We start from the raw sequence: 25,507 nt of genomic DNA, 5'->3' as shown, positions 1-25,507 counted from the left end.
CACAGATGTTAACAAGAGATGGCATCAGTTTACTAGTCTTGGAGTGAATTAAAATAATTAAACTACATAGTCATTTACTTACATTTACTTTATATGAGTCATGTCTCAGGTGTTGAAGAGATTTCAAAAATTTCATAATGTAACAATTATTTGAGAATCACTTTCAAAACTAAAGGGAAAAAATGAAAATCAGAGAGAAAAATGACATCTTTTAAAAAACAAAATATCTGAAAGTTATATTGGAGTTAAAAACTGCTATAGTGATCCTCTTCATTACTCTTTCTTGAGTTTTTAGTACTCCTTTGAGGTCAAAAGGTGAAGAAATGGGTGGCTAGTATCTGACTGTTCATTTACTTCAACTTTTCATGATATGATTTACTTAACTCATTCACGTAATGATAAGATTTAGGAACTACTAAAGTTGTCATCTTCTAGCTATTAGTTTTCAAAGTCAGTGTTCAGAGCGTTTATATGTGTAAAGTCAGTTTAACCCCAGCTAATTTCCTTATGATCCTGAACTACCTGCTTCCTGGTTTTTCATTTTATGTGACCTTTTTCAGTACTATACTGCTGCTCTTGTCTCTGACCCTGCTAGTAAGTGCAGTCCTTTGAGACCATCTCAGCAAACTGAGTTCCCTTCCAGTACTTCACCAGAATGATTGCTTCTTCAAAAACACCTGTGATTCTCTCTTGAAATCAGCTAAAGACAGTTTAAATGGGTTCAGTGAAATCATCTTGATGTGGAAAGACTGGAGTCTGGACTGCAGAGTCCTTATAGGGTAGTAATAATGCCTTCTGCTGCTTCTTATGGTGGTCTCTTCCTAAAACTTTCTCTTAAGCTAGGTAGCAGGCAGCCTTCCTTATTTCCAGATGAGCAAAAGGATTAATCACATTGCCATAGTAGATCATAAATGTAGAGTCAAAAAAGTGTAATGGAAAGAATATGAGATTTTAAATCAGAGTACCTGGATTTTAGATCTAAGAAGATATCCTTCTTATTAAAGATTATGTGATATTGGGTAAGTCATGGAGCCTCTGGGCCTTAGCTTCCTTATATGCAAAGTAAAGGAGATCTTTAAGTCCATTCTAGTTCTAAATCCTGTGATAAACTATGAGAAGCATTGGTGAACATTCCCAGAGGTAGTATATGGTTCAGAGCTACATCTGGTTTACAGATGGAAATTGGTTATCTGTCATTCTCACCCAGTGTCATATATCTCTTTGGTGCCCTCCCTTTTTCCACTTTTCCTTTATAATTCTTTGTTGAATATATATTCATATCTACCATGTTTCCACTCACTGTCCCTTTGGGTGACCCTCAACTTCTGATTTTTAGAGACTTGTATTCCAGGACTTACAGCCATGCCAGGAGAATATTACTGTTTAAATATTGCCAGGAGAATATCACTGTTTAAAAAGTGGACCTTTGTCTTTAGGAAAAGTTTGGGGTTATTAGAAAGGCACTACATACTTTCTCAAAAGCAACACAATTTGTTTTCCTTCTGTTTAATTTGGGACTCAGTTCATCGTCTATCTGTAGTGGCTGTTAAACTGTACACTGTGGCCATAGACTATGTTGGATAGATTAGTTGCACCTGCTATGTGCCAGATATTATGCTAAGCCCTTTACAAATATTATCTCATTCGATCCTCACAACAACCCTAAGGAGTGGGTGCTATTATTATCCCCATTTTACAGTTTAGGAAACTGAAACAAACAGGTTAATGACTTGCCCAGTCACATAGGCTAGATTTGAGCTCAAGTCTTCCTGACTCTAGGCTTAGTGCTTTTTCTACTATGCCATCCATTTCCCTATGTATATAGGGTGGATAACTGTCTATTGGATAGGCAGTTGTCCTCCCAGCTGTGTATCAGAGTCTAAGTATTAGATATTTGTAATAATACATAATTAGGTAGAACTCTTTTGAATGACTAGAGGTCTCCTTTAGGAGGCTCTGCAGTATTTCAGGGCTTGATGCAATCAGTGCAATATCTTCCTCAGACAGGACCATCTGGAGCCCTTATCCACAGGGAAATCCCTCATCCTTTTGAATTCTGTGCTAGACATCGTCCACAGTGATGGCGAATGTCCTCGTAAGAGCCTTCTTCTTTGAGACATTCCTTTATACTTGAAGATAACAGTCATAACTTGCACGAGCATTTACCCTTTTTCATTTTTTACTCCTGTGCTATGTTTTCCAAAATATTTTTTGCCATCCTCCCCAAACCCTATCTTTATATTGAAGTCACTGAATATCTATCAGTCATTCAGTAAGCATATATTAAGTGTCTGCTATGTGACAAGCACTTTGCTAGGCTCTGGGGTTAGTTACAACAGAAAGAAAAATAAAACATTCATAACTTTGAAAGAGTTTACATTCTATAGGAGGTGTCAACATGTAAGTATGTAAAATATATATAAAATAAATTGTTAGGGGGGATACCATCAGCTGTGGGGATCAGGAAAGGCCTCATGTAGGATTAGGTGTTTGAGCTGAGCTCTGAAGGTAACTAGGGATCCCAAGAGGTAGAGTGTGAAATTATGGTTTGAATTTGGAAGATCTTCTTGAGTTCTTCACAGAATGTCTCAGCCTTCCTATTTTCTGCAACATATCTGTATAGAAGTTGCAGTTTTCTTCATGGCAATCTTTATTGGCCTTGTAATTTTTCATCATCATCATCATCATCATCATCATCATTTATGTTCATCATCAGCATTGCAATGTGATATGATTAAGGGTCCCATGAAATAGTATTTCTCATTGCCTTTGGACACATGATAAAACCGACTATGCTTTAGCAAAGACACATATGTCTTTATTTGCCTTTCCAAGAAGACCTACGCACTATCCTTCCATTTAGGTGCAATTTTCTTATTTTTCTGTCTGGTTTCATTTGTGGTAAAAAATGTGCATTTGTTAAATATTTACTATGTGCCAGGCACTATTCTAGGTGCTGAGAATAAAAAATAAAAGTAGAAAAAAAGACAGTTTTTGCCCTCAAGGAGTTTACGTTGTAATGGGATAAGAGACAGCAAATAAAAGGAAGCTGAAAAGATGGGGGTGGGGTGGGGTGGCAAATGAAGAGACAGAAATACCCAGAAGGAGACTTGTCTGATCCAGATCCTTAAGTGGGAGGAGCCATCCATTCTGAGGGAACAGGGTACTTCCAGGGTATGAATTCCAGGGTTGAATAAGCTTCTGGATTAGGAGGTTAGGAGTGCAGCCTGGAGAGAAATGAGATTTCTGCTTTTACCTAAATTACTGATAAAAATTTAAACTAGAACCAAACAGATTCTTATAGTATTCTATTGGTGACCTCCTGCTAGGGAACCGTTAGCCACTACTCTTTGACTACCAGCCATTCAACCAGTTTAGAATCCATCTAATTTTCTTACTGCCCTCATTTTTCTATCTTTACTACCTGAATAGTTTCAGGTTCTTTTTTAAATGCTTCATTAACATAATTTCTACAGCATTCTCCTGATCTAACAGTTTAGTAATCCTGTCCTTAAAAAAAATAAAGGATAGTCTGGCATGACCATCTGAGAGATGACTTCCCTTCTTCCCCCCTCTCCCTGCCCCAATCTTCTTCACCTCCTCCAAGTTAAACGACTTGCCCAAAGTCACACGGTTAGTAAGTGTTTGAGGTTAGATTTGCACTCAGGTCCTCCTGACTCCAGGGCCAGTGATCTATGCATTGTGCCACCTAGTTCCTTCTGTGCCTGCCCACCCCCCATCTTCTTGAAGACCGAATACCTGTGCCTGAGTTTCTGTGACTAGTTCTTAACCACCTGCTGCCACACCATCTACCTAGATGACCTCTTACAGTTGTCTGATACCAGATGCTATATTCCATCTATCTACTGAGATATATACTTGTAGAATATCCTGATGAGGGATGCCTATCTTATGAACTTCTTATTTTCTACTGGGATTTTGTCCCAGTTTCATTCCTTGCCTTCAGTCCTCCAGAGATGCTACTGAATGAAGGTAAAGAAAATCATGTAACCATTCAGACCTGGTCCCTGACAAATTTATGTGACATAATTTCAACTGGGCCTTCACTGTTACTATGCAATCTTATTCTATCTCCCTTCTCAGTTTGCTATCCTAGTCTTCACAATAGCTATTCCAAATCTTATACCAAAAAAATTGAGGCCACTTGCTGAACTCCCTCTCCTCCCATCTTCCTCATCTCCTATCACTCAGATTTTTTTTGAAACTTTCTCCTCCTTCATCTGTCTCACATAATGAAATAACTTTACTCCATACCAAAGGCAACTCCTTTCTACCTGTTCAGGTGATCCCGTTTGATCCCATCTCCTCTATCAGATTGCCGCCTGTTACCTCCACTTTATCACTTATTTTAAATCCCTCCCTGTCTACTAGCTTATTTTCCACTGTCTATAAACATGTCTATCTCTCCCCTATCCTTAAAAAACCCTTCTATTGATCCTTCCATCCTAGCTATCTTTCATCTTTAATCTCTACTATCATTTGTAGGAAAACTCCTTGAAAAGGCCATCTACAATGAGTGTGTCCACTTTCTCTCCTCTCACTCTTTTCTTTACCTCTTATAATCTAGTTTCTGACATCATTCCACCAAAGCTGCTCTTTCCAAAGTTACCAATGATCTCTTAGTTGTCAAATTCATTGGCTTTTTCTCAGTCCTCAGTCCCCTTGATGTCTCTGCAGTCTTTCCTTGATATTCTCTTCTTTATAGGTTTTCAGGACACCATTCTCTCCTGATTTCCCTCCTATCTATCTGACCACACCTTTGCTGTCTCCTTTACTGGATCTCCATCAAGTTCATACTGTAGATATCCTTGTGAATTCTGTCCTGGGCCATCTTCTCCCTTTATTCTGCTTTGATCAGTGATTCATCAGCTCCCATGGATTTAATTATTATTATGCTGATGATTCTCATACCTGCTTATCCTGCCCCAGCCTGTCCGTTGATCTCCAACTTTGCATCTCCGTTGCCTTTCAGGATGTTCAGTAGATATCTTAAACTCAACATGTCCAAAACAGAACCCGTTATTTTTCCCCTTAAACACTCTACTTTCGCTATTACTGTAGAGGACAATACCCTCCTCCTGCTCCCTTAGGCTCCCAACCTAGGTGTCATCTTAGACTCCTCACTATTTCCCACTCCTTATATCCAATCTGTGCCAAGGCTTGCTGATTTCACCTTTGCAACATCTCTCATACACCCACTTCTCTCCTCTGATACTACTACCACTCTTGTGCAGCACCTCATTACCTCACGCCTTGATTATTACAGTAGCCTGCTGTTGGGTCTGCCTGCCTCAAGTCTGTCCCACTCCCAGTCCATCTTCCATTCAGCTACTAAAGTGATTTTCCTAAAGTGTAGGCCTGATCATGTCACCCCCTATCAGTGGCTCCGTATTGCCTATAAGATCAAATACAAAATTCTTTGTTTGTCATTCAAAGCCCTTCATAACCTATCCCCTTTCTAGTCTTCCTATACCTCACTCCCTGAAATGTACTCTCTGATCCAGAGACACTGGCCTCTTACCTGTTCCATGAGCAAGACGTTCCATCTCTCAGCTCTGGGCGTTTTCCCAGGCTGTCTCTCAAGCCTGGAATGCTGTCCTTCCTACACACTGACTATTGACCTCCTTAGCTTCCTTTAAGTCCCAACTAAAATAATATCTTCTACAGGAAGCCTTTCCTAGCCATTTGTATTAATTCTAACACCTGTCCTCTGTTAATTATTTTCCTATTTATCCTATATTTATCTTGTTTTGTGCATATTGTTTCCATGTTGTCTCTCCCATTAGACTGTGAGCTGTTTGATGGCAAGGACTGTCTTTTGCCTCTTTTTGTATCCCCAGCACTTAGCATAGTGCCTGACACATAATAGTGCTCAATAAATGTTTATTAATTGATTGCCCTATCCTATTCTAAGCCCTAGTTATTTCATAATCTGTCCCTTCTTATGACCAGTTAAACTGCAATTCACATAATATGTTTCTGTAGACCATGTCTTAAAACATATGTGAAAACCTTGATTGAAGGTATACTGTGTCTAAACAGCCATGCTGATGATGCCTTTTTCGCCTCTGTTTGAACATAGAAAATACACAATGGGTAGGTAAAGGTGTCAAGAAATGAAATGTATACCTTTATGCTTCAATATCAAATAAGCAGAATGATTAAAATTATATGATGAAATGATAAAGTCCCCTGGAAAAGGGGACTCTAGATAGTAATTAATCAGACTGAATCCCTACTGGCTTGGCAGGAGACTCAGAAGACTCCACTCCAGAACAAGAAGGTAGGTGATTTGGTAGGTTAAAGATTTCTATCTCATTGAGCTTCTGTGTTAATCTAAAGAAACAAATCTTATGTAAAGGTCCTTTGTCTGTTCTTTCTGAACTAGTGAACTTTTCTATCCTGATACTGCCTCTGTGATCAACAGGTTGCTTAAACTCTTTATGCCTTAGTTTCTTTATCTGTAAAATCAAGAGGTTAGAATCAGGAACCTCTTAAGTTCCCTTCCAGCTCTAATCTATGATGACATGAAGCTATAAGTCAAATGAATAAGAGAACATTAAATTTTTTCTAGTACTTTTAAGAACTGTTTAGATTTAAGAATTGTTTAGATTCTAACCTCTTTATAAAAATCTCTTTCCCTGTGTCATATTTTTGTTATTCTGACCTTATAGGTTCTATAAATGCTATTGAATAGAAGGTATCCTATCTGGTATTAACAGTGGTGAATGTAAAGTCTCAATATATGTTGTTGAAAGAGTTCTATGATCTTCTTGTATTGGTTTATTCTGTGATGTTGGGAGGAGTGAAGGCCACACTAGCTCATGTTGACTACTCCATTCCTGTGGCATCATTAAGATATGTTTGGAGCTGTCTTTGGAGTTTTTATTATATTAAAATTGGCCTGGCCTTCAGGGCTGTGGGAAACAAAAGATAAAGTCTGCTAGGCCAAGCAGCCTGGTAGTTTTTGTTTTATTATTTGTTTCAAACCATAATTCAACAAAAACTGTATTCAGTAAAGGAAATTCAAGCAAAAGATATAGACTGTGTATATAACTGGAGACTAACTTCCTGAATAATGAGTAATGAGTAGGTCAAAGAGTAAATCATAGAAATAGTAAATTATTTTAAGATCATGAGAATAGTATGCATTGGTAGGGCAATGGGAAAATTGACAGACCACTATACTCTTTCTGGAGCTGAGTTGTTTTAAGCATTCTGGAAAACAGTTTGAGATTTTGTGAGTGAAGTCACTAAACTGTTCATATTCTTTGTCTCAGCAATCCCACTACAGTACATATATACTGCAAGGAGGTCAAAGAGAATAACTTTTTATATACTAAAATATGCATAGCAGTTTTTTATGGTAGAAAAAACCTGGGAAAAAGTAGTAAGTAGTCACTGAGGGGGAATGGTTAAACAAATTGTGGAGTATGTAATTGTAATGGAATATTATTGTGCCATAACAAATTTGAAGATGAGAAGTTCAGAGAAACATGAGAAGACTAGGGATTGAGACAAAGTAAAGTAGGCACAATTACACAAAATGATTGCAATAGTGTAAGTCAAAATAACACTGACAGGCAGACCGACTCTGATTGGCATGACATTTTTCTTCTATGGAACAAATACTAAGTGAGGTGGAATAGTGTAGGGGCAGCGTGGATTCACTCTCTCAAACAGTCACTTTGTTGGTTAGTTTTATTTGATTATTTTTCTTTGTTTAGTGGTGGAGATATTAGTTTCCTGTAATGTAGGGTCAGAAGGCATAAATAAAAACAATTTTTTTAAAAGAAATATATCATTATTATACCCTTGCATATCAGAAATGTCATATAAAGTCTGTACCTGAGAAACTAGGCATGAGAATTAGAGGTTTGTGTAATCTTAAAGTGCTTGACTGTGCTTTCTTCAAAAGATCCAAGTAAATTGGGTGAGATTAGGTAACTAGTTACAAGAATGAGGTCCATCTAGCTTTCAGGTCCTATATGAAATTTATAAAGGTAATAAATTTGAGAAACAATGGAATCTACCCCTATAGGTCAGGATTACAGGGAAGGGTCTAAAGGACTGGCTTGTCTATTGCAAGAGAATGTAAACTTGAATAAGGATCATTACATACTTTTTACTTGTATCCCTATTGCCTACCCCAGTACCTGGCATATGAAAGTGGTTAATAAATGCTTGTTGATTGGTCTGAGAAACATTTGAAAGAAATTGAGGATGTTTAGTATGTCTAAGAGTGGGGGCATATATTTGACAGTCAGACAATACAGGCAATACAGTGGAAGAGTGTAGTAGTACTTTACTTTAATCTCCCACATCTCTCTTCATTTTAAATGAGGACTCTCTTATAGTAATGTGGAGAGATATGGAAAACAGTGTAGAAGAGAAGAAAGGCACTCTGATGGCTTGGTTAGGAATTCATTAGATAAATAAAAGATATCATAGACATGGCTGATTTATAGAACTGGTTGGTGAAGTTACAGAGACCAGAGAGCATGTTCAGTGATCAGAGATTTGTGCAGTTTGACTAAAATTAAAAGTTTTTGTGTGTTAGAGGAGGAAGTGGTGGTGGGGAGAGATAATGTCAAATAATGCTGGAAAGGCAGGGTAGTAGTAGACTCTCGTGGGAGTTGAATGCTAAGCAGAGAAGCGTAAACTTAATTTGGTGGGCACCAGGCAGCCACTGATGATTTTTGAGCAGAGGAGTAATACCACCAGATTTAAATAATAATAGCACCAAATCCATGTATAAGAAAGATTCACAGACACTCATTCTGCCATGTTTTGTTGATTGCCATCTTATCTTGTACATTCAGTACTGGAAAATGTCAGGCACAGATGATCCTTGCCCTTGCTTTCACTCTCCTATCTTTTTTTTTTTTTACATTGGCCGGTTCCCTTACCTGATAGAATCCCTTATAGCTGGGTAAAAGATAAACAACTTGCTTTTTTGCATGTTAAGAAATTTTACTAAGTTTTGTAGAAGAGCCAAAACTAAGTTAAGTTTTTAAATATTTGTGGATTTAACTTCTAATCATGGACATAGGACTGAATTTCTGGTTAGAGAACTTTAGTTCACATCTTGGCCCTGGCCCTGTTTTTGTGACCTTGAACAAGTCACTTTATCTCTCTAGGCCTCATTGTTCTTATCTGTAAAATAAAGCAGTTGGACTATATGACTTCTGAGGTTCCTTCCAACTCTATGTTACGATCTTATGAGCCCAATATTTTGAAGTTCATAATGCCTACCTTATGCCATGTCATAGCTAGTAGCCAGTTGGCCCATAACACCCAGTAGAGGAAAGTAAAATTTATAGGTTAGGAAATTGAAGTTAAAGTGAAGTAACTTGATCAAGATGATAGTAATTGCAAGGGGCTGGGATGAATGTATTTTAGGTCTCTTTTCTATCCATTAATTGTTTTTTTCTCTTAGAAGAAGCTGTCGAGGGGCAGGTAGTTGGCACAGTAGATAGAGCACTGGCAGTCAGGAAGACCTGAGTTCAAATCTGACCTCAGATACATAACACTCACTAGCTATGTGACCCTGGGCAAGTCACTTAACCCTCATTGCCTCAAAAAAAAAAAGCTGTCTGTCCTTATTAGACTTAAGTTGTCTATGATGTTATGTAAGTTATGAAGATAAATACATGCTTTTGATATGTCCTAAAGAAGTAATTATTTTATTATTTTTAATAGAAATTAACATTTCAAAATTTTTATGTCACCTATATTTCCGTTTTTCCTCTTTTTTTATTCTGAACTTAAAAAGCACTAAATATAATTAGCATTTCCACGTATGCTGTAAAACAGAAAACAGTTATACGTGAAACTGAATCTCTGTTATGTATAGCTTGCTTTTCTTTTTAATTATATAAAAAGTTCAGCACAGAATTTTCAATGCTGTCCTGTTTATTTGTGATTGTTTCTGGCATGAAGTTGTGATTTTGAATTGATTTTTTTCTTAGGCTTTGCTGGAGACCATATTTCGTGTAAAAGTGATTATAACAGGCGATGCCTTTGTTCCTGGGGAAAGAACTGTTATTATTATGAACCACCGGACAAGAATGGATTGGATGTTTCTGTGGAATTGCCTGCTGCGATATAGCTACCTCAGACTAGAGAAAATCTGCCTCAAATCCAGTCTCAAAAGTGTTCCTGGATTTGGTAAGTTGCTCACATATTTTGTTAAAATAAATAATGCATGGATGGCAAATATATAATAATATTCCCACATGATAGCTTCACTTGATAGCAAGTTCCATTTAGGCCTCAAGACCTTCTCCATTTTCCCTGATTAATGCAAAAGTATTTTTAAAGACACTTTCCATAGCATATCTTGGCTAGAAGATAGCTTTTTATTGTCCTTTAAAAAAATCTTTAAACAGTGACAGAGTAAAGGTTCTACAATTTGCCAGGTTTTAAGTGGTTGCTTGGGTGACCAGTATTATATAGAATATCAATCAACCATGCTTTAACTACTTTCTGCATTTCCATTTGTGTAATAAGTTGGCCAGAAACTAGTCTAGGCTGATAAAAGCCCTTAAAATCCACTATAATAATGTAAAATAAGTAGTCTTTAGCAAGTATAAACTGAATGTCAAGTGTATTTTAGAATTGTTTTTGTTTTGTTTTATATAGTGTTTCTCCTTTAGTCTGTACAGTGTATTTTAGTACCCTAAATCATACCATTCTAGGAATGTTCACAGAAAACACTTTTTGTTTTATTTCAGGAAAGTAGGACCATTCCAACACTGGATATTAAGTGTAGCCCCTTTTTTTTTTTAAAGAGGGGGTGGTACTTAAAAGCAATCAGTTTGAAAGACAAACAAAAAGTACTAAATCCAGCAATTGCTATACAATGCAGTTTCTATTATTCTCTACCCGTCTTACCTTTATATTCCCACTGTTCAATTCCATTCTGAAGATTTTGCTCCTAAAGCAAAGCATGCATGGCCTTGTTAATAGTGAACTGAAATTTTGGTTAATGTTTTGAGGACTCTGTTAGGCCAGATGCCATCTTCATAGCTGATAAAGAAACTTTTCTATAGAGATGTGTTCTAGTAGTTTTCTCCAGATTTTCTGTATTATTTCTCCCTTCATCACTTGGGTTGGAAGGCAGAAGTGAGTTGCATTTCCATGAGCACATTGTTATTGATAAACCGTATGTTTTTCAGTTTATTAATTTTGTTACTGTTGTGATTAATCACAGGCATGGATGGATTTAATCTGTAGTTGTAGAGAGAGTGTTCACGTCTTTGAGATCATGAATTCATTGAAGTACCCATTACCTAACATTCACTTCAGATCTGGGCCACTATTAATGTACACAGATAAATTAATGTAGACATCACATGTAACAGGTCCACATTCTCTCCCTCCTCCCTTCCCCACATTGAGAAAACAAGAAAAGCAAGACCCCTGTTACAATCATACAAATCAAGCAAAACAAATTCTCTTGTTCGCAATGTCCAAAAAAACAAAAAACAAACTCCAAACGCCTCAGTATGTGAGTCTATCACCTCACCATCTGGAGGTGGAAAGCATTTCATCACAAATCCTCTGGAATCGTGGTTTGTTATTGTGTTGATCAGAGTTCCTAAGTCTTTCAAAGTTGTTTGTCTTTGCCATATTGCTACAATAAAAATTGTTCTGCTGGTTCTGCTCACTTCACTTTGCATCAGTTCATATGAGTCTTCCCAGGTTTTTCTGAAACCTCTTCATCATTTCTTATGGCACAGTAGTATTCCATCACAAGCATACCACAACTTGTTCAGCTATTCGCCAATTGATGGATATCCCTTCAGTTTCCAATTCTTTGCTAACACAAGAAGAGCTGCTATAAATATTTGTGTGTATATGGGTCCTTTTCTTCTTTCTTTGACTCCTTTGTGATGTGAATCTTGTAGTGGTTTAGTTGGCTCAAAGGGTACACACAATTGAATAGGTTTTTTTGGGCATAGTTCCAAATTGCTTTCCAGAATTCATGGATCAGATTATAGTTTCACCAATAGATATTCAACATGGTAATGAAAGCAATGAGTACACAGTGTTAGCTCCTAGATTTATAAATAGAATGTCATCAATTTATACAGCATATTTGGGTTTCTTGTCCTACAGTGTCTTCTGAAATGACAAAGAACAGCGTTTATTGAGGAAGCTATATAGAATAACTCTTCAATTACCATAAAACACACTGTATATAATTCTGGTCAGCCTTTCTGTACTGAATAACCATCATTGAGAGACCCAGATAAAGGTATAGAACTAAGCATACCCCCCAGTGTCACTGTTGTGAAATACAAACTCATGTCCTACTGACAGTGAAATTTTTAAATGTTAAAAATTGTATGCAAGTTGCCCAGAATATTGATCAATGTAAGGGCCTTCACACTTTCTGACAGCTTTCATGATGCGTGAGTGACCTTAGGAACACACTGCATACCTAGAAAAAAGACTAAAAAAATATGTTAACTTCTTCAGACTTTTCCAAATGAGGTTTGTTGATATTATTATCTCTGGTACCATAATTTAAAAAATATGAATGCCATTTTATGCTCCATGGTGATAGAAAACCAAACCTAAAATAGAATTGCATAAGCAGCCCAGATACGGCATTATTACTAAAGCACTCTTATGAAAAAAGAACTGAATTAGAGTTAGAAGATTTGGGGATGATTTCTATCTCCTCCCCTTATTGCCCTTATTGTTGGCCAACTTATTTTATCCTCTTTCAGCCTTATTTTCCTTATATATAACATACATGCTTTGGACTAGAAGTTACTTTAAGATCCCTTCCAAATCCAAGTGAGCTATGATCTTCTTACTTGAAATGCTATATGATACTATCATCAGCACTACAAGATTCACATCACAAAGAGATCAAAGAAAGAAGTTTTAATTGTGGAAGGGAAGTCTCTAGTGGAAAACCTATCTATTTTGTGCTGACATTTTTATTATTTCTGACTTAGGTGAGGCACAGATGGCATACCTAGCACAATTTCAGATGACAGAAAGGTAGGAGTAGAGATAAGTAATTCAGGATGACAGCATCCAATAAAAGCTAAGCAGGCTAGACCAGTAGGTTCAATCTAATCAGACGACATTCAATAGGGACAAATGCTTAAAATCTTACCTTTGGGCTTAAAAAAATCAACTTCATAGGTACCAGAAGGGAGAGGCATGGCTAGAGAGCTGTTCAGTTGAAGCAGACCTATGCTGGTTTAGTGTGTGTGTATGTGTATACGTGTTTGTGTGTGTGTGTGTGTGTGTGTGTGTGTGTGTGTGTATGTGTGTGTGTGTGTGTGTGAATTATGAGATCAAAGCTAATGATATCTCAGGCTGCATTGAGAGCAGGACAAAGGTGGTAGTCCTAATGTATTCTGTCCCCAGTAGACTACATCTGGAGTATTGTGTTCAGTTCTAGAAGACACATTTTAGGAAAGACATTGATAATACCAGAGTATCCAAAGGAAGTTAACTGGGATGACAAAGGGAACTTGATTCATTCTATTTAATTATAGGTTAAAGGAGCTTTAAAAAAATTTTTTTTCTTTTAAAAACTTCACCCTATTTTAACAACATCAACAAAACCTCAAAAAGCAATATATAACTCAATATATGTGTTTCAAAATAATATTTTTATTAAACACATGATGTTTAAATAATACTATCTGGATAATATGTTAATATATTAAAAATTTATATGTAACATAGAATTCATGAACATGTGAAGGCGAGCAAAACAGATTCCCACATTAATTATATTACTTCTCTGCCAGAATGTGAGTGGCATGTTTCACCTTCAGTCTTCTGGATTCATGGTTTATCATCTCATTGATCAGAGTTTGAGAGTCTTTCAAAGTTGTTTCTCCTTTATAATGTTGTCATTATATAAATTGTTCTAGTTCTGCTCGCTTTGTTCTTCATTGGTTTTAGAAGTCTTCTCAGTTTCCTCTGAAATTATCCAATTCATTGTTTCTTATAGCTTAGTAATATTACATTTATAGGCCATATTTTAGTTAACTGTTGCAGAATTGACTCCCTCTTAGTCTTCGAATTTTTTACCTTTCTGTTTTTTCTCTTCATGTGGTTGTTGATATTTTGAATTTATTCCTTTGAAAATTGCCTGTTTGTTGGAGGCAGCTAGGTGGCATAGTGGATAGGGCACCGTCCCTGGATTCAGGAGGACCTGAGTTCAAATTTGGCCTCAGACACATATCACTTACTAGGTGTGTGACCCTGGGCAAGTCACTTAACCCCCATTGCCAAAAGAAAGAAAATTGCCTGTTTGTCAGGGATGTCCCTTATCACCCTTATCACCACTGTAGCTTTAGCAATAAGAGAAGAAAAAGAAATTGAAGGTATTAGAATAGGCAAAGAAGAAACCAAGCTATCACTCTTTGCAGATGATATGATGATAGAAAGAGAAATTCCATTTAAAGTTACTGTAAACATTATAAAATATTTAGGAGTCTACCTACTGAAACAAACCCAGGAACTATATGAACACAATTACAAACCACTTTTCACACAAATAAAGTCAGATCTAAATAACTGGAAAAACATCAGTTGCTCACGGGTGAGCCGAGCTAATACAATAAAAATGACAATTCTACCTAAGCTAATTAGTTATTCAGTGCCATACCAATCAAACTACCAAATAATTATTTTATAGAGTTAGAAAAAATAACAAGATTCATTTGGAATAACAAAAGGTCCAGAATATCAAGGGAACTAATGAAAAGAAATGCAGGGGAAGGTGGCCTAGCCAGTCCAGATCTTAAATTATATTATAAAGCAGCAATCGTCAAAACTGCTTGGTACTGGCTAAGAAATAGAGTTATGGATCAGTGGAATAGGTTAAATATGCAAGACACAGTAGTCAATGACTATAGCAATCTATTATTTGATAAACCCAAAGACCCCAGCTTCTGGGATAAGAACTCACTATTTGACAAAAAGTTCTGGGAAAACTGGAAAAGAGCATGGCAGAAACTAGGCATAGACCCAAATCTCACACCAGATACCAAAATAAAGTCAGAATGTGTTCATGATTTAGATATAAAGGCTGATATTGTAAGCAAACTGGGAGAACAAGGAATAGTTCACCTATCAGATTTATGGAGAACAGAAGAATTCATGACCAACCAGGAGACAGAGAACATTACAAAATGCAAAATGGATAACTTTGATTACATTAAATTGAAAAGTTTTTGCACAAACAAAGCCAATGCAACCAAGATTAGAAGGAAAGTAGAAAATTGGGAAAGAATGTTTACAACCAGTATCTCTGATAAGGGCCTCATTTCTAAACTATATAGAGAATTAAGTCAATTTATAAGAATGCAAGTCATTCCCCAACTGATAATTGGTCAAAGGATATGTATGGGCAAGTCTCAGATGAAGAAATGAAAGCTGTCTATAGTCCTACAAAAAAATGTTCTCAATTGCTATCGATTAGAGAAATGCAAATCAAAACAACTCTGAGGTACCACATCACACCTATCAGATTGGCCAAAATGACAAAACAAGAAAATGATAAATGTTGGAGAAGATGTAGGGAAATTGGAACACTAATGCATTGTTGGTGGAGCTGTGAAATGATCCAAACACATTTTGGAGAACAATTTGGAGCTATGTCCAAAGGGCTATAAAAATGTGCATATCCTTTGACCCAGCAATAACACTTCCAGGGCTATATGCCAGAGAGAGCATACAAATGAGAAAAGGACCCACATGTACAAAAATATTTGTAGCAGCTCTTTTTGTGATGGCAAAGAATTGGAAATTGAGAGGATGCCCATCAACTGGGGAATGGCTGAGCAAGTTGTGGTATATGAAATAATGGAATACTGTTGTGCTTTAAGAAATGATGAACAGGCTGACTTCAGAAAAACCTGGAAAGACTTGTATGGTCTGATGCTGAGTGAAGTGAGCAGAACCAGGAGAATGTTGTACACAGTAACAGGCACGTTGTGTGATGACTGATATTGATAAACTTAACTCTTCTCGTCATTGCAAGGGTCAAAGACAACTCCAAAGGCCTCATGATGGAAAATGCTATCCACATCCAAAGAAAGAACTGTGGAGTTTGAATGCAGATCGAAGCACACTATTTGCTATTTTTTTTTCTTCTGTTGTGTTTTGTTTCCTCTTTCTGGTGGGTCCTCTTATTAGTTCTAATTCTTCCTTACAACATCACTAATGTGAAAATATGTTTAATAGGAATGTGTATGTATAGCCTATATTAGATTGCATGCCATCTTGGGGAAGGAGCTGGGGAGGAAAGGGGAGAAAAATTAAAAACTCAAAAACTTATGGACATGATTGTTGATAAGTCAACATAAATTAATAAAGTTTAAAAAATTGCCTTTTTGTATCTTGTGACCATTTATATATTAGGAAATGGCTCATAGTCTTATGAACCTGACTCTGTGTTTTCACTGGCTTCCCCAGTGTCTGGATTGCTTTCCTTCCTCATCTCTGCTGCCCATCTTCTCTGGCTTCCATTAGGTCTCAGCTAAAATCCCACTTCTGCAAGAAACTTTCCCCTGCCTCCCTTAACACTAGTGCCTTTCTTCTGAAATTGCTTCCAGTATACTTTGTATAGATATTGTTTGCACTCAGTGTTTACAGGTTGTCTCCACCATCAGAATGAAAGCTCCATGAGGACAGGGATTGCTTTTTTCCTTTTTTTTGTATTACCAATTCTTAACACAATGCTTGGCACATGTTGTTCAGACACATCCAACTCTTTGTGACCCTGTGGACTGTAGCATGCCGATGTCATCCACAGGGTTTTCTTTGCTAGTATGATGGAGTGGTTTGCCATTTCCTTCTCCAGTGGATTGAGGCAAACATTGTTAAAGTGACTTGCCCAGGGTCACATAGCCATTAAGTATCTGAGGCCACATTTGAACTCAGGTCTTCCTGACTCTAGGCCTAGTGAGCCTTCTAGCCACCTGACTGGTATATAGTAAATGCTTAATAAATGCTTGTTGACTAAATGACTAGTTCCAATTCTATCCTGTCCACTGCTACCAAAGTAATTTTCCTTTAGGGCCAATCTGATTATGTGAATCCCTTATTCAACTAACCCTTGAGCTTCCTGTTGCCTGTAGGATAAAATATAGACTCCTCTTTTAAAACCCTATGTAATCTGTCTTTCCAACTTCAGTGAGCATTACTTGCCTTCCCACACTCTGTAGTTCAGCCCAACTGGCCTTCTCTCCTGTCCTCACTCTCCACATTCCATCTGTTCTATACTAGCCTCTGCCTCTCTTCTTTTGAGATGTAGCTCGGGTACCCTCTTCTGCACGAAGCCCTTCCTGAACACCCAACTGCTAGTCCTCCCTAGACACTTTGTATTTAGCTTATTTGTGTATAGTTATTAATTTTCTATTTATGCTACATATATTTTATTATAGACTTGTGTCCACCATTAGAATGTAAGCGCATTGTGAGTAGGGATTGTTCCCCTGGTACTTATCCCCAGTTCAGTGCCTTGTTGATTCATTGATTCCTTGTCTGTTCCAGTAATCTTTTTTATTTTTTAAACTCTTATCAAATGTTTTTCATGATTGATTATTAGTTTGAGTTCTGGAAGTGCTTGCTATTCCCTCTTATGCTGTTAACTAACTGTTAACAAAGGGGTTTTTTTTCATGTTTTATTGGTGGAGATGTTAAAACTGGTTGATAAAATCAGGTTTTGTAATTAACTATATGCATTACTATTTGCCTGTTGAAATATAAATCATGTGAAGCAAAGCTAGCTGGCATCTTTAGATTGGTCACTAACCATAATAAAACTCAAAGTCTCACAAACTCAGAAGCGATATAGTTGTAGAATCTTAGATCTGAAAGGGATAGAGGTGGTTGGCTAACCCAACTTCTAGCCTTTGTATGAATCCTGTCAGTCTTTGGCTTTCTTCCTGTTTTGCTACTCTTCCCCTTCTTGCCTCTATCTAATTAAGTCATTAAATCCTTTTAATTCTTTCTTTGTGTTCTGTCTTAAATCCATCCTTTCGTAGTCTGCTTCTGCTGCTCACTTCATGCCTTTTCTTTCTTCATGGACTATAATAATTATCCAACAATCGTACTCCCTATCTTCTGTGCCCTCTTACAGTCATTTAGCATTATACATCTCTGATGCTTAGGTCACTCATTACAAGTTGTTCAGGTTCACCCCTTTAGAACCCACTTGGGATTAATCTAAAATCACAAGCAATTTCTAGGATGACTGCAACTGATTTATCCTGCAGACAGGTTGCTTGGGAGCTCCTAGAGAACTCCACTTTCCCAATGACACAGATGGACAAGACTTTACCTCATGTGGTTCCAGCCTTCTAGACATGACACAGGGAGCCACAGAGCTCATAAAAAGGATTATTCAGACAGTGGTTCCCAGCACCACGTAGAGGCCATGTCCACAAAGCTAAGTCCCAGACCTGACTACTAGTCACCATTCCCAAAGAACACCAATCTAGCTTTGTCACGTTCTGTTTTAATAGAATCAGATTAGCCAGTGCTAAAACACTAGTGCTTTATGGACCTTATTTACAGTGTCTCATTGTCCCCAGAAGTGTAAACCACTTTAGCTGACACTACCTTCCTCACCCCTGCACTGATCTTTCAAGCAGAGAAGTATATGTAACTACTTTCCTCTTATCAAAGGAGTTTTGGCTACCCTAGATGCATGCCACTACATAACCAATACAATCTTCCTTTTATTCCTGCCAAATCAATTTTTCTGTCATTTAACCATTCAAGTGATTTTACATTGCCAACAGGATAAAATCCAAATTATCTCTTCATGGCTTTATTATATCCTACATTTCTACCCTTATCTCCCACTACTTACTCTTCTATTGTAACAATTAACACTGTCCCTCAGAGTGGCTTTGTGCTTTTGGCTAAATGATTTTATCTAAGCACCTCAGTGGTACAGTGCCCAGGAAAACTCATATTTGTGCGTTCAAATGTGACCTCTCAGACACTAGCTGTGTGACCTTGGGAGAGTTACTTACCCCTGTTTGCCTCAGTTTTCTCATCTGTAAAATGAGCTGGAGAAGGAAATGGCAAACCACTCCAGTGTCTTTGTCAAGAAAACCCCAAATAGTGCATGAAGAGTCAAACATTACTGAAAATGGTTGTACAACAACAAATCTGCCTTAAGTGCCTCTTACTCTCATCTCTGCATATGTGAATTAATTATGCCTTCCCTTTTAAACTCAGCTTAAATCTCACCTCCTACATATACCCTTTCAAGATGATCCCGGTTTGAAATATTCATCACTCTTCTGATCTCTGTATAATGTGACAGATCATGAGAACAGTAATCATATATTGCCTTGTGGCCTCTTCTGTTTGTTACCTTGCAATGTTATTTAAATCTTAGATTAAAATGTAAATATTCATGTTTTTGTCTACTTTCTCTGACTAGATTGAAATTCCTTGAAGGTAAAGATCTGTAATACCAATCATACTGTAGTACCTACCACATAGTAGGGATTCAGTGAATGTTTGTTGATTTGATTGTTCATAAATGATAGGATCATAGCTCTGGGTCAGGCAGAGACCTTGAAGCCTATCCCTTCATTTTACAGATGAAGAAACTGAAGCCAGGGGAGGTTCAGTGAATGCCACCCAGATAGTAATTGTCAGAGGTGAGCTTTGAACTCAGGTCTTCTTATTCCAGAGCCAGTGTACTCTTTCCACTGGGCAGCACTGAAGAAGTGCAAAACTTTGGGTGGTATTCATGAGAGAAGATCTTAGACAAGAAAATGAAGATTTTTAGAGAGCCTAGAGAAAACAGGGAGTCCAAGGATAATAGAAATAAGAGCAGGCAGCAAATGAAATGTTAGGGCATGCTTTAAAATGATACTTAATGGTGGAAACGAATGTTGGAGTTGTCAGGAGAAAATGAGAGAATGGAAAAAGAACTGATGCCTAACCTGTAAGGTAAGTAAAATTTTAATCTTCAGCTAAATGCTGCCTCCAACTATTCTAGATTCTGCCAGCTATTATGTGGAAACTATTGGGGATCTTTATATTGCCATTTATAACTTTCTTAGCCTATAGGCTTTACATTCCAAGTAGATGATTATATACTGTGTGTTCAAATTCTAACTATCTGGTTCAGTTATTAATGACTGTAAGTACTGAATTCTTGGTTCATATGAGCATAACCTGAAGAAGATATTAAATCATAACAGTCAGTTTGGAAGATAAGCCAAAAAAGCTTGAAATTAAAAAAATATTTTACTCAAAGTATAGGAAATATTAGAATTTATACACGAAGGATAGGAGAAAAATCCCAGCTAAATCATTTCGTCTGTCTTCATGAAATGTATTTGAAGGGCGGGGGAGCATTATTTGGGTCTTTGGATCTCTTTGTGTCACTGCATTTAAAAGAAACAAAAAATGTCATTGACAACCAAATTAGAGTTTTTGAAACGTTTGCAGAATTTGGTTATGAACGTACAGTTTTGAATTTGAGAAAATGCAATCAACCTTTGATTTTTGTACTCCATTCTCATATTTTGTGTGTGTGTGAGAGAGAGAGAGAGAGAGAGAGAGAGAGAGAGAGAGAGAGAGAGAGAAAGAGAGTTATTTTGAACTGATTTCAACTAATAAGAGGATAAAGCAAAGTTCATTTGCTTGCCTGTTTGACCCCAGGAAATGTTCTTATCTTTTGCACACATCCAAGGAGTCAGTACTTTGTGGTTCCTTTGAAACAGCCGTTAGCTAGTTGAATTTTACCTGTTTACCACATGTGGCTAGTGACCATACAAACACAGGAAAATATTGGCATAGACAATTAAAATGTGTAGGGAATTTGTCCTTTTAGTGACTCTAATCCAGTTAGATTGCAGGGCCATTAAGCAAGAAGGAGCCCTGCTTCTGGAAGCACAATCATGTTGTTGAACAGTTTTCAGATCTTTTTATTTGAAAAACCACCCTGCCTACTTGGCACTTACTACCCGGCTTTAATAATGCATTTTGGAAGGTGGTACAATTTAGTGATAAATGCATTTAGTGTCCAGCTGCCATAAATGTAATTCTTTGTGGGATAACGGCAGAACAGAAGACATAAATGATTCAAAGGATAGAAGTCCAGTGAGGTATTCTGTCTGATCATGCAGAAATCCTTGATAGAGGTGGGCTAATTCCTATAGTTTAGATGCACTGTGAGGAAGTAAAGGAAGCATGGAAAGAGGAGTATATAGGTGGTGGGAGTGGGGAGTTGAGCTTTATTTTGTAATAAACAAGTACAAAATTGATAGAGACTGTATGTGAATATATTTTGTCCTGTTATGTGATCATAATGATTGACTCTTTGAGAGGGCTTAAATGAAGAAATGGACATTTAAAGAATTGAGGTAGGGAAAAAGTAGTGACCAAAAACTGGCTGAAATACTGAAGTAAAATTTTTGTAACAGAACCTGATGCCATCAAATTTCATTATCATTATGATTCTTAAATTGTTAAACTGTAACATGACTATGAAATCCAGGGAAATTATAAATTTTAAGGAATATAGATAATATAAGATCACACAGCCAGGAAACATTGTCATCCAATCTTTCTAAAGACATGTAAAGATGACAGAAGTGTATTTTCAGGAGCTCCCATGGCGATCTATGGTAGTAGGAAAATTGAAAGTAGGTAGGAGTCTTCATAAATTCAGCCCCACGGACCATCCATCATCCAGCTGCCAAAATTGTGAAGATTTTTGTTTAATTTAACGTTTTCATAATTTTCATAAATTTCTGGACTTGTACTTCTGAAGTTTTTCATTTTTTTACACATTTGGCTTTAACAAACATGACCCAAACAGCTTATTTAAAATCCATTACAAACTTTGTCAGTACACTTTAGAATGGCTGATTATTAGTCCAGAGATAATTTTTGAATTAAAAAAAAAAGATAATCTATTTTTATTGAGCTGAATCTTCAGTTTTATCTTTATTTCACTAATATATTTATAAAGAATATTGGAAATCTTAAATGTTAAACATATTGCTACTTTTAAAATAAAATTAGAATTATTTGCAGTAATTTTAATCATGGTCTTTTACTAAACGTAATGATATTTTCTGTGTGAAAAACATAACTCTTTATATTAAAACTTTAAATTTACTATAAGAATTTCTATTCTTCAACATACTAACCTGCTCTTTACTCCCTTATACCTCCATCTCTTATTGTATGTAGGAATATGTACATAATAGCAAGTTAAATTATTTGCCAAAGAGTGTGTACGTGTCTATCTATCTGTCTGTCTGTCTGTCTGTCTATCTGAGGAGAGGAGAATGGGAGAGGGCAAGAAGACAGGGAGAGATTACAATGTGTTAATGAGCATTAAAGGATGAAAACAATCTCCCCCCAAATTTCAGTACAGACAGTTCTCAGCTTAGTGCAGATTTCACCCTCCCCTCGAGCTCCATTGACCCCACCCGCTCTGTGCCTTTGTGCCTCTACTGCCAGAGGGGCTTCAGTGCCTGGAGAGGAAGGCTCCTGGTACCTGCTGCACAGCAGCTGCCTCCCCTGCTGCCACCTTTGGGAGGGTGGAGTCAAGTTCGCATCGTGCTATTTTACAGAGCAAGAACTGTGTGCTTTTACATACCAGAAATAAAGGCAGCTAAGTACTCTCCTCCAGTGGTATGTGTGGCCTCTGTTCCACATTAGTAGTCTTTACGCACGGGCAGGTTGGTGGTGCAGTGGAAAGAGCAACGGGTCTGGAGTCAGGAAGACCTGAATTCAAATATATGACCACAGACAGTTACTAGCTGTGTGTCTCTGGGCAAGTCATTTAACCTTGTTTGTCTCAGTTTCCTCATCTGTAAAATGAAATGGAGAAGGAAATGGTAAACCACTCCAGTATCTTTGCCAGGAAAACTACAAAGGGGGTCACAAAGAATTGGAACAACAACAAAAAACACAGATTATCTCTTTCAAGGCTGCCTTGCAGGTCAGTCTTTTGCAGTGTCCTTACCCAGTTCTGTGGCTACGACAGCAGACCTGGGAGAGTTACCCATACAATGAATTTAGGTAAAAAACCTGAATTATTACCTGAAAATCCGCTTAATTTATACATATGCCATAGAGTTCCATTACAATGCTATGAATTTTGTGCTGAAAGGAACCAATCATATGGTTTCTTGTCAGATGGTTAGCTAAACTTGACCATTAGAGTCTGGCTGACATGAACCAATCAACATTCAGAACCTCTAAGCCTCGGATTCCCTGTTAAGTGTGCTCATGCATGGTTGGACTGTGATGAAATTGTCACATGAGAGAACTCATCTAATAAATACTAGTGAAAGTTCATAAACACGAGAAAATTGTTGGACTCAAAATGAATTGATTGGTAGGATCCCACAGTTACTATTGACATCATTCTTTTGTAGGGGAGGTAGATTATCTGTAAATTTTTTGTGTTTGTGTATGGGGAAGGAAGGAATGCTATAATCTTGAAACTCTCTAGTCCCTGGACTCCCTTTTTACCTCGTTTTCCCGGTTTCTCCGGCTTCCAAGGAAGCCTTTATAATTTCCCCTTAATTCTTGAGAGAAATCATTATTAATAACTGATGATTTGGGGAGATTCAGAGTTCCTCCTTTTCCCTGTCCTCATTTCAAAACCTCAGTCTCTGAAGGTTCAGCTAACTTTCTCCTGATTTGACCCTACCCAGCCTTAGAAGGGATCTCTAGTCTTAGGTGAATTCCATTCAATCAAGTTTGTGTAGAGACAGACCCTTTTGTCTAAATTGCCCAAGGTCAGGGATGGTTGGGGTATAGAGATAATACATATACAGAGATAGTCTCTCTGTGTAAGGGTGACAAGATGTCATTCTCTGCCCTTCATTGTGATATTCACTCTCATTTATTGCTAACCAGTCAGCATTGATTGCCACCTTTTTGAACACTCCTCTTCCAAAAGGACATAAAAACCCCTGAGCCAGCCTCCGTGATTATCTTTGGTGTAAGAGATGGCCAAATGGCTGTCCTTCTATGAAAATGCTGGCATTATTAATAAAATGGCTAAATCACCCAGAAATTATGTCTCTTGAACTTTTCTAAATGCCACATTCTAGTGGCTTTCCTCTGTTGATTATTTCCTGTTTATCTTGCATATAACTTGCATATATAGATAGCTGTTTGCAAGTTCTCTGCCCCGTTAGATTGTAGCTCCTTGAGGGCGAGGACTGTCTTTTGCCTTTTTTGTATCCCCATGCTTAACACGGTCTCTGGTATGAACTAGGTACTTAATAAATGTTTGTTGACTGACTAACAGAAGGTCTATATTGCTGCTGGGTATATTCAGGTCACATGGTTGAACATATTAGTATGATAGAAGGGTAGCTCCACAGTGCCTTTGGGTTCAGTCTCTTCATTTGACATATGTGTGTGCTGAGGCCCAAAGTGGTCAAGGGATCTGACCAGGATCTTATAGGTTGTAATAAGGAACAGGCAGCATTTAAACCCAAATTCTTTCTACCACACTACACTGCCTCTCAATTAAGATGAGATCTAAATAGGTGACAGGGCAATCAATTAAGGCCCTGGAGGCCCTTATTTAAAAAAAAAAATTGGAAAATGTGGCATTATAGAACAGAAGCTGTATTGGTAGTACCTTTGTCATATCCTGAATGCTGACTTTAGGGCTGTTATGAGACTCAAATGACAGCACATGTAAAGCACTTTGCAAACCTTAATTCATGTATAAACGCCTATTGTTGTTAATTGTCGTTGTTCATTATTATCATCATCATCCTGTGATCATCAGTCCTCCAGTCTGATGGTATCTTCCTTCTCTGAGCCTTCTACCACCCTCCTGCTGAGCTCAAGCAGTGTTTATAAAGCAGTACACGGTGTGCTGGTAAATATTTAACAGCCAGGATGGGGGGAGTAGTGGGAATGGGCACATACACACTTTGAAGTTTAATTGCATTATTAACACTTTTCTTAGTTTAGACAGTCAGCAAAACAGTAAATCAGGCCCTGACTTGTAGGAGGTCTCTGAGGTGTAACTGCTGCTATTAAAAATTGAAGTCAGTTTGCAAGGCTGTTAAAGTTGGTACCACCACATCCCGGTGACTGATCTTGTTATTTTCTTCATGTGATGGTTGTAGACACCCTTGAGGTATAATTTTGCCACTGCAGATACTCTGGAGGTATTTGCCACTCATTTAACTTCTTGCAAATGTTGCAAAAATTATTGGCTGAAGGGCATCAGACACCTGTAAGTTAAATGAGCATCCCATAGCTAATTATTTTCTTCTTCCCCCCCCCTTTTTTTAAAGGAAATTGTTCCTCTAGCCAGAGAGGGAAGGGAGGTGGAATGAACTCTCTTAGAAGGGCAGTATGGTGTAATAGAAAGAGGTTAGATTTGCACTCACCCAACAGAGTCACAGAAATCAAACTAAGGGATCTTGGGGGAGCTGTGATTTCATCTGGACAAGTACTCCTTGTTTTGTGT

The 25,507-nt window shown here is 37.4% G+C and overlaps 1 protein-coding gene across 4 annotated transcripts in view; it reads left to right on the top strand.

Moving 5' to 3' along the window:
• Positions 1–25,507, top strand: part of LCLAT1 (lysocardiolipin acyltransferase 1) — a 148,746-nt gene that overhangs the window by 48,060 nt on the left and 75,179 nt on the right. For all 4 annotated transcript variants that reach the window (XM_020983750.2, XM_078149779.1, XM_020983748.2 and 1 more), the window contains exon 3: positions 9,993–10,191. In XM_020983750.2, the coding sequence (XP_020839409.1) occupies positions 9,993–10,191 (199 nt within the window). The remainder of the gene's footprint in view (positions 1–9,992; positions 10,192–25,507) is intronic.

The sequence above is a fragment of the Phascolarctos cinereus genome, unplaced genomic scaffold (genome assembly GCF_003287225.1).
Source record: "Phascolarctos cinereus isolate Bilbo 61053 unplaced genomic scaffold, phaCin_HiC Scaffold_2;HRSCAF=192, whole genome shotgun sequence".
In the NCBI taxonomy this organism is placed as follows: Eukaryota; Metazoa; Chordata; class Mammalia; order Diprotodontia; family Phascolarctidae; genus Phascolarctos; species Phascolarctos cinereus.
This window is presented reverse-complemented; position numbering and strand designations above follow the sequence as displayed.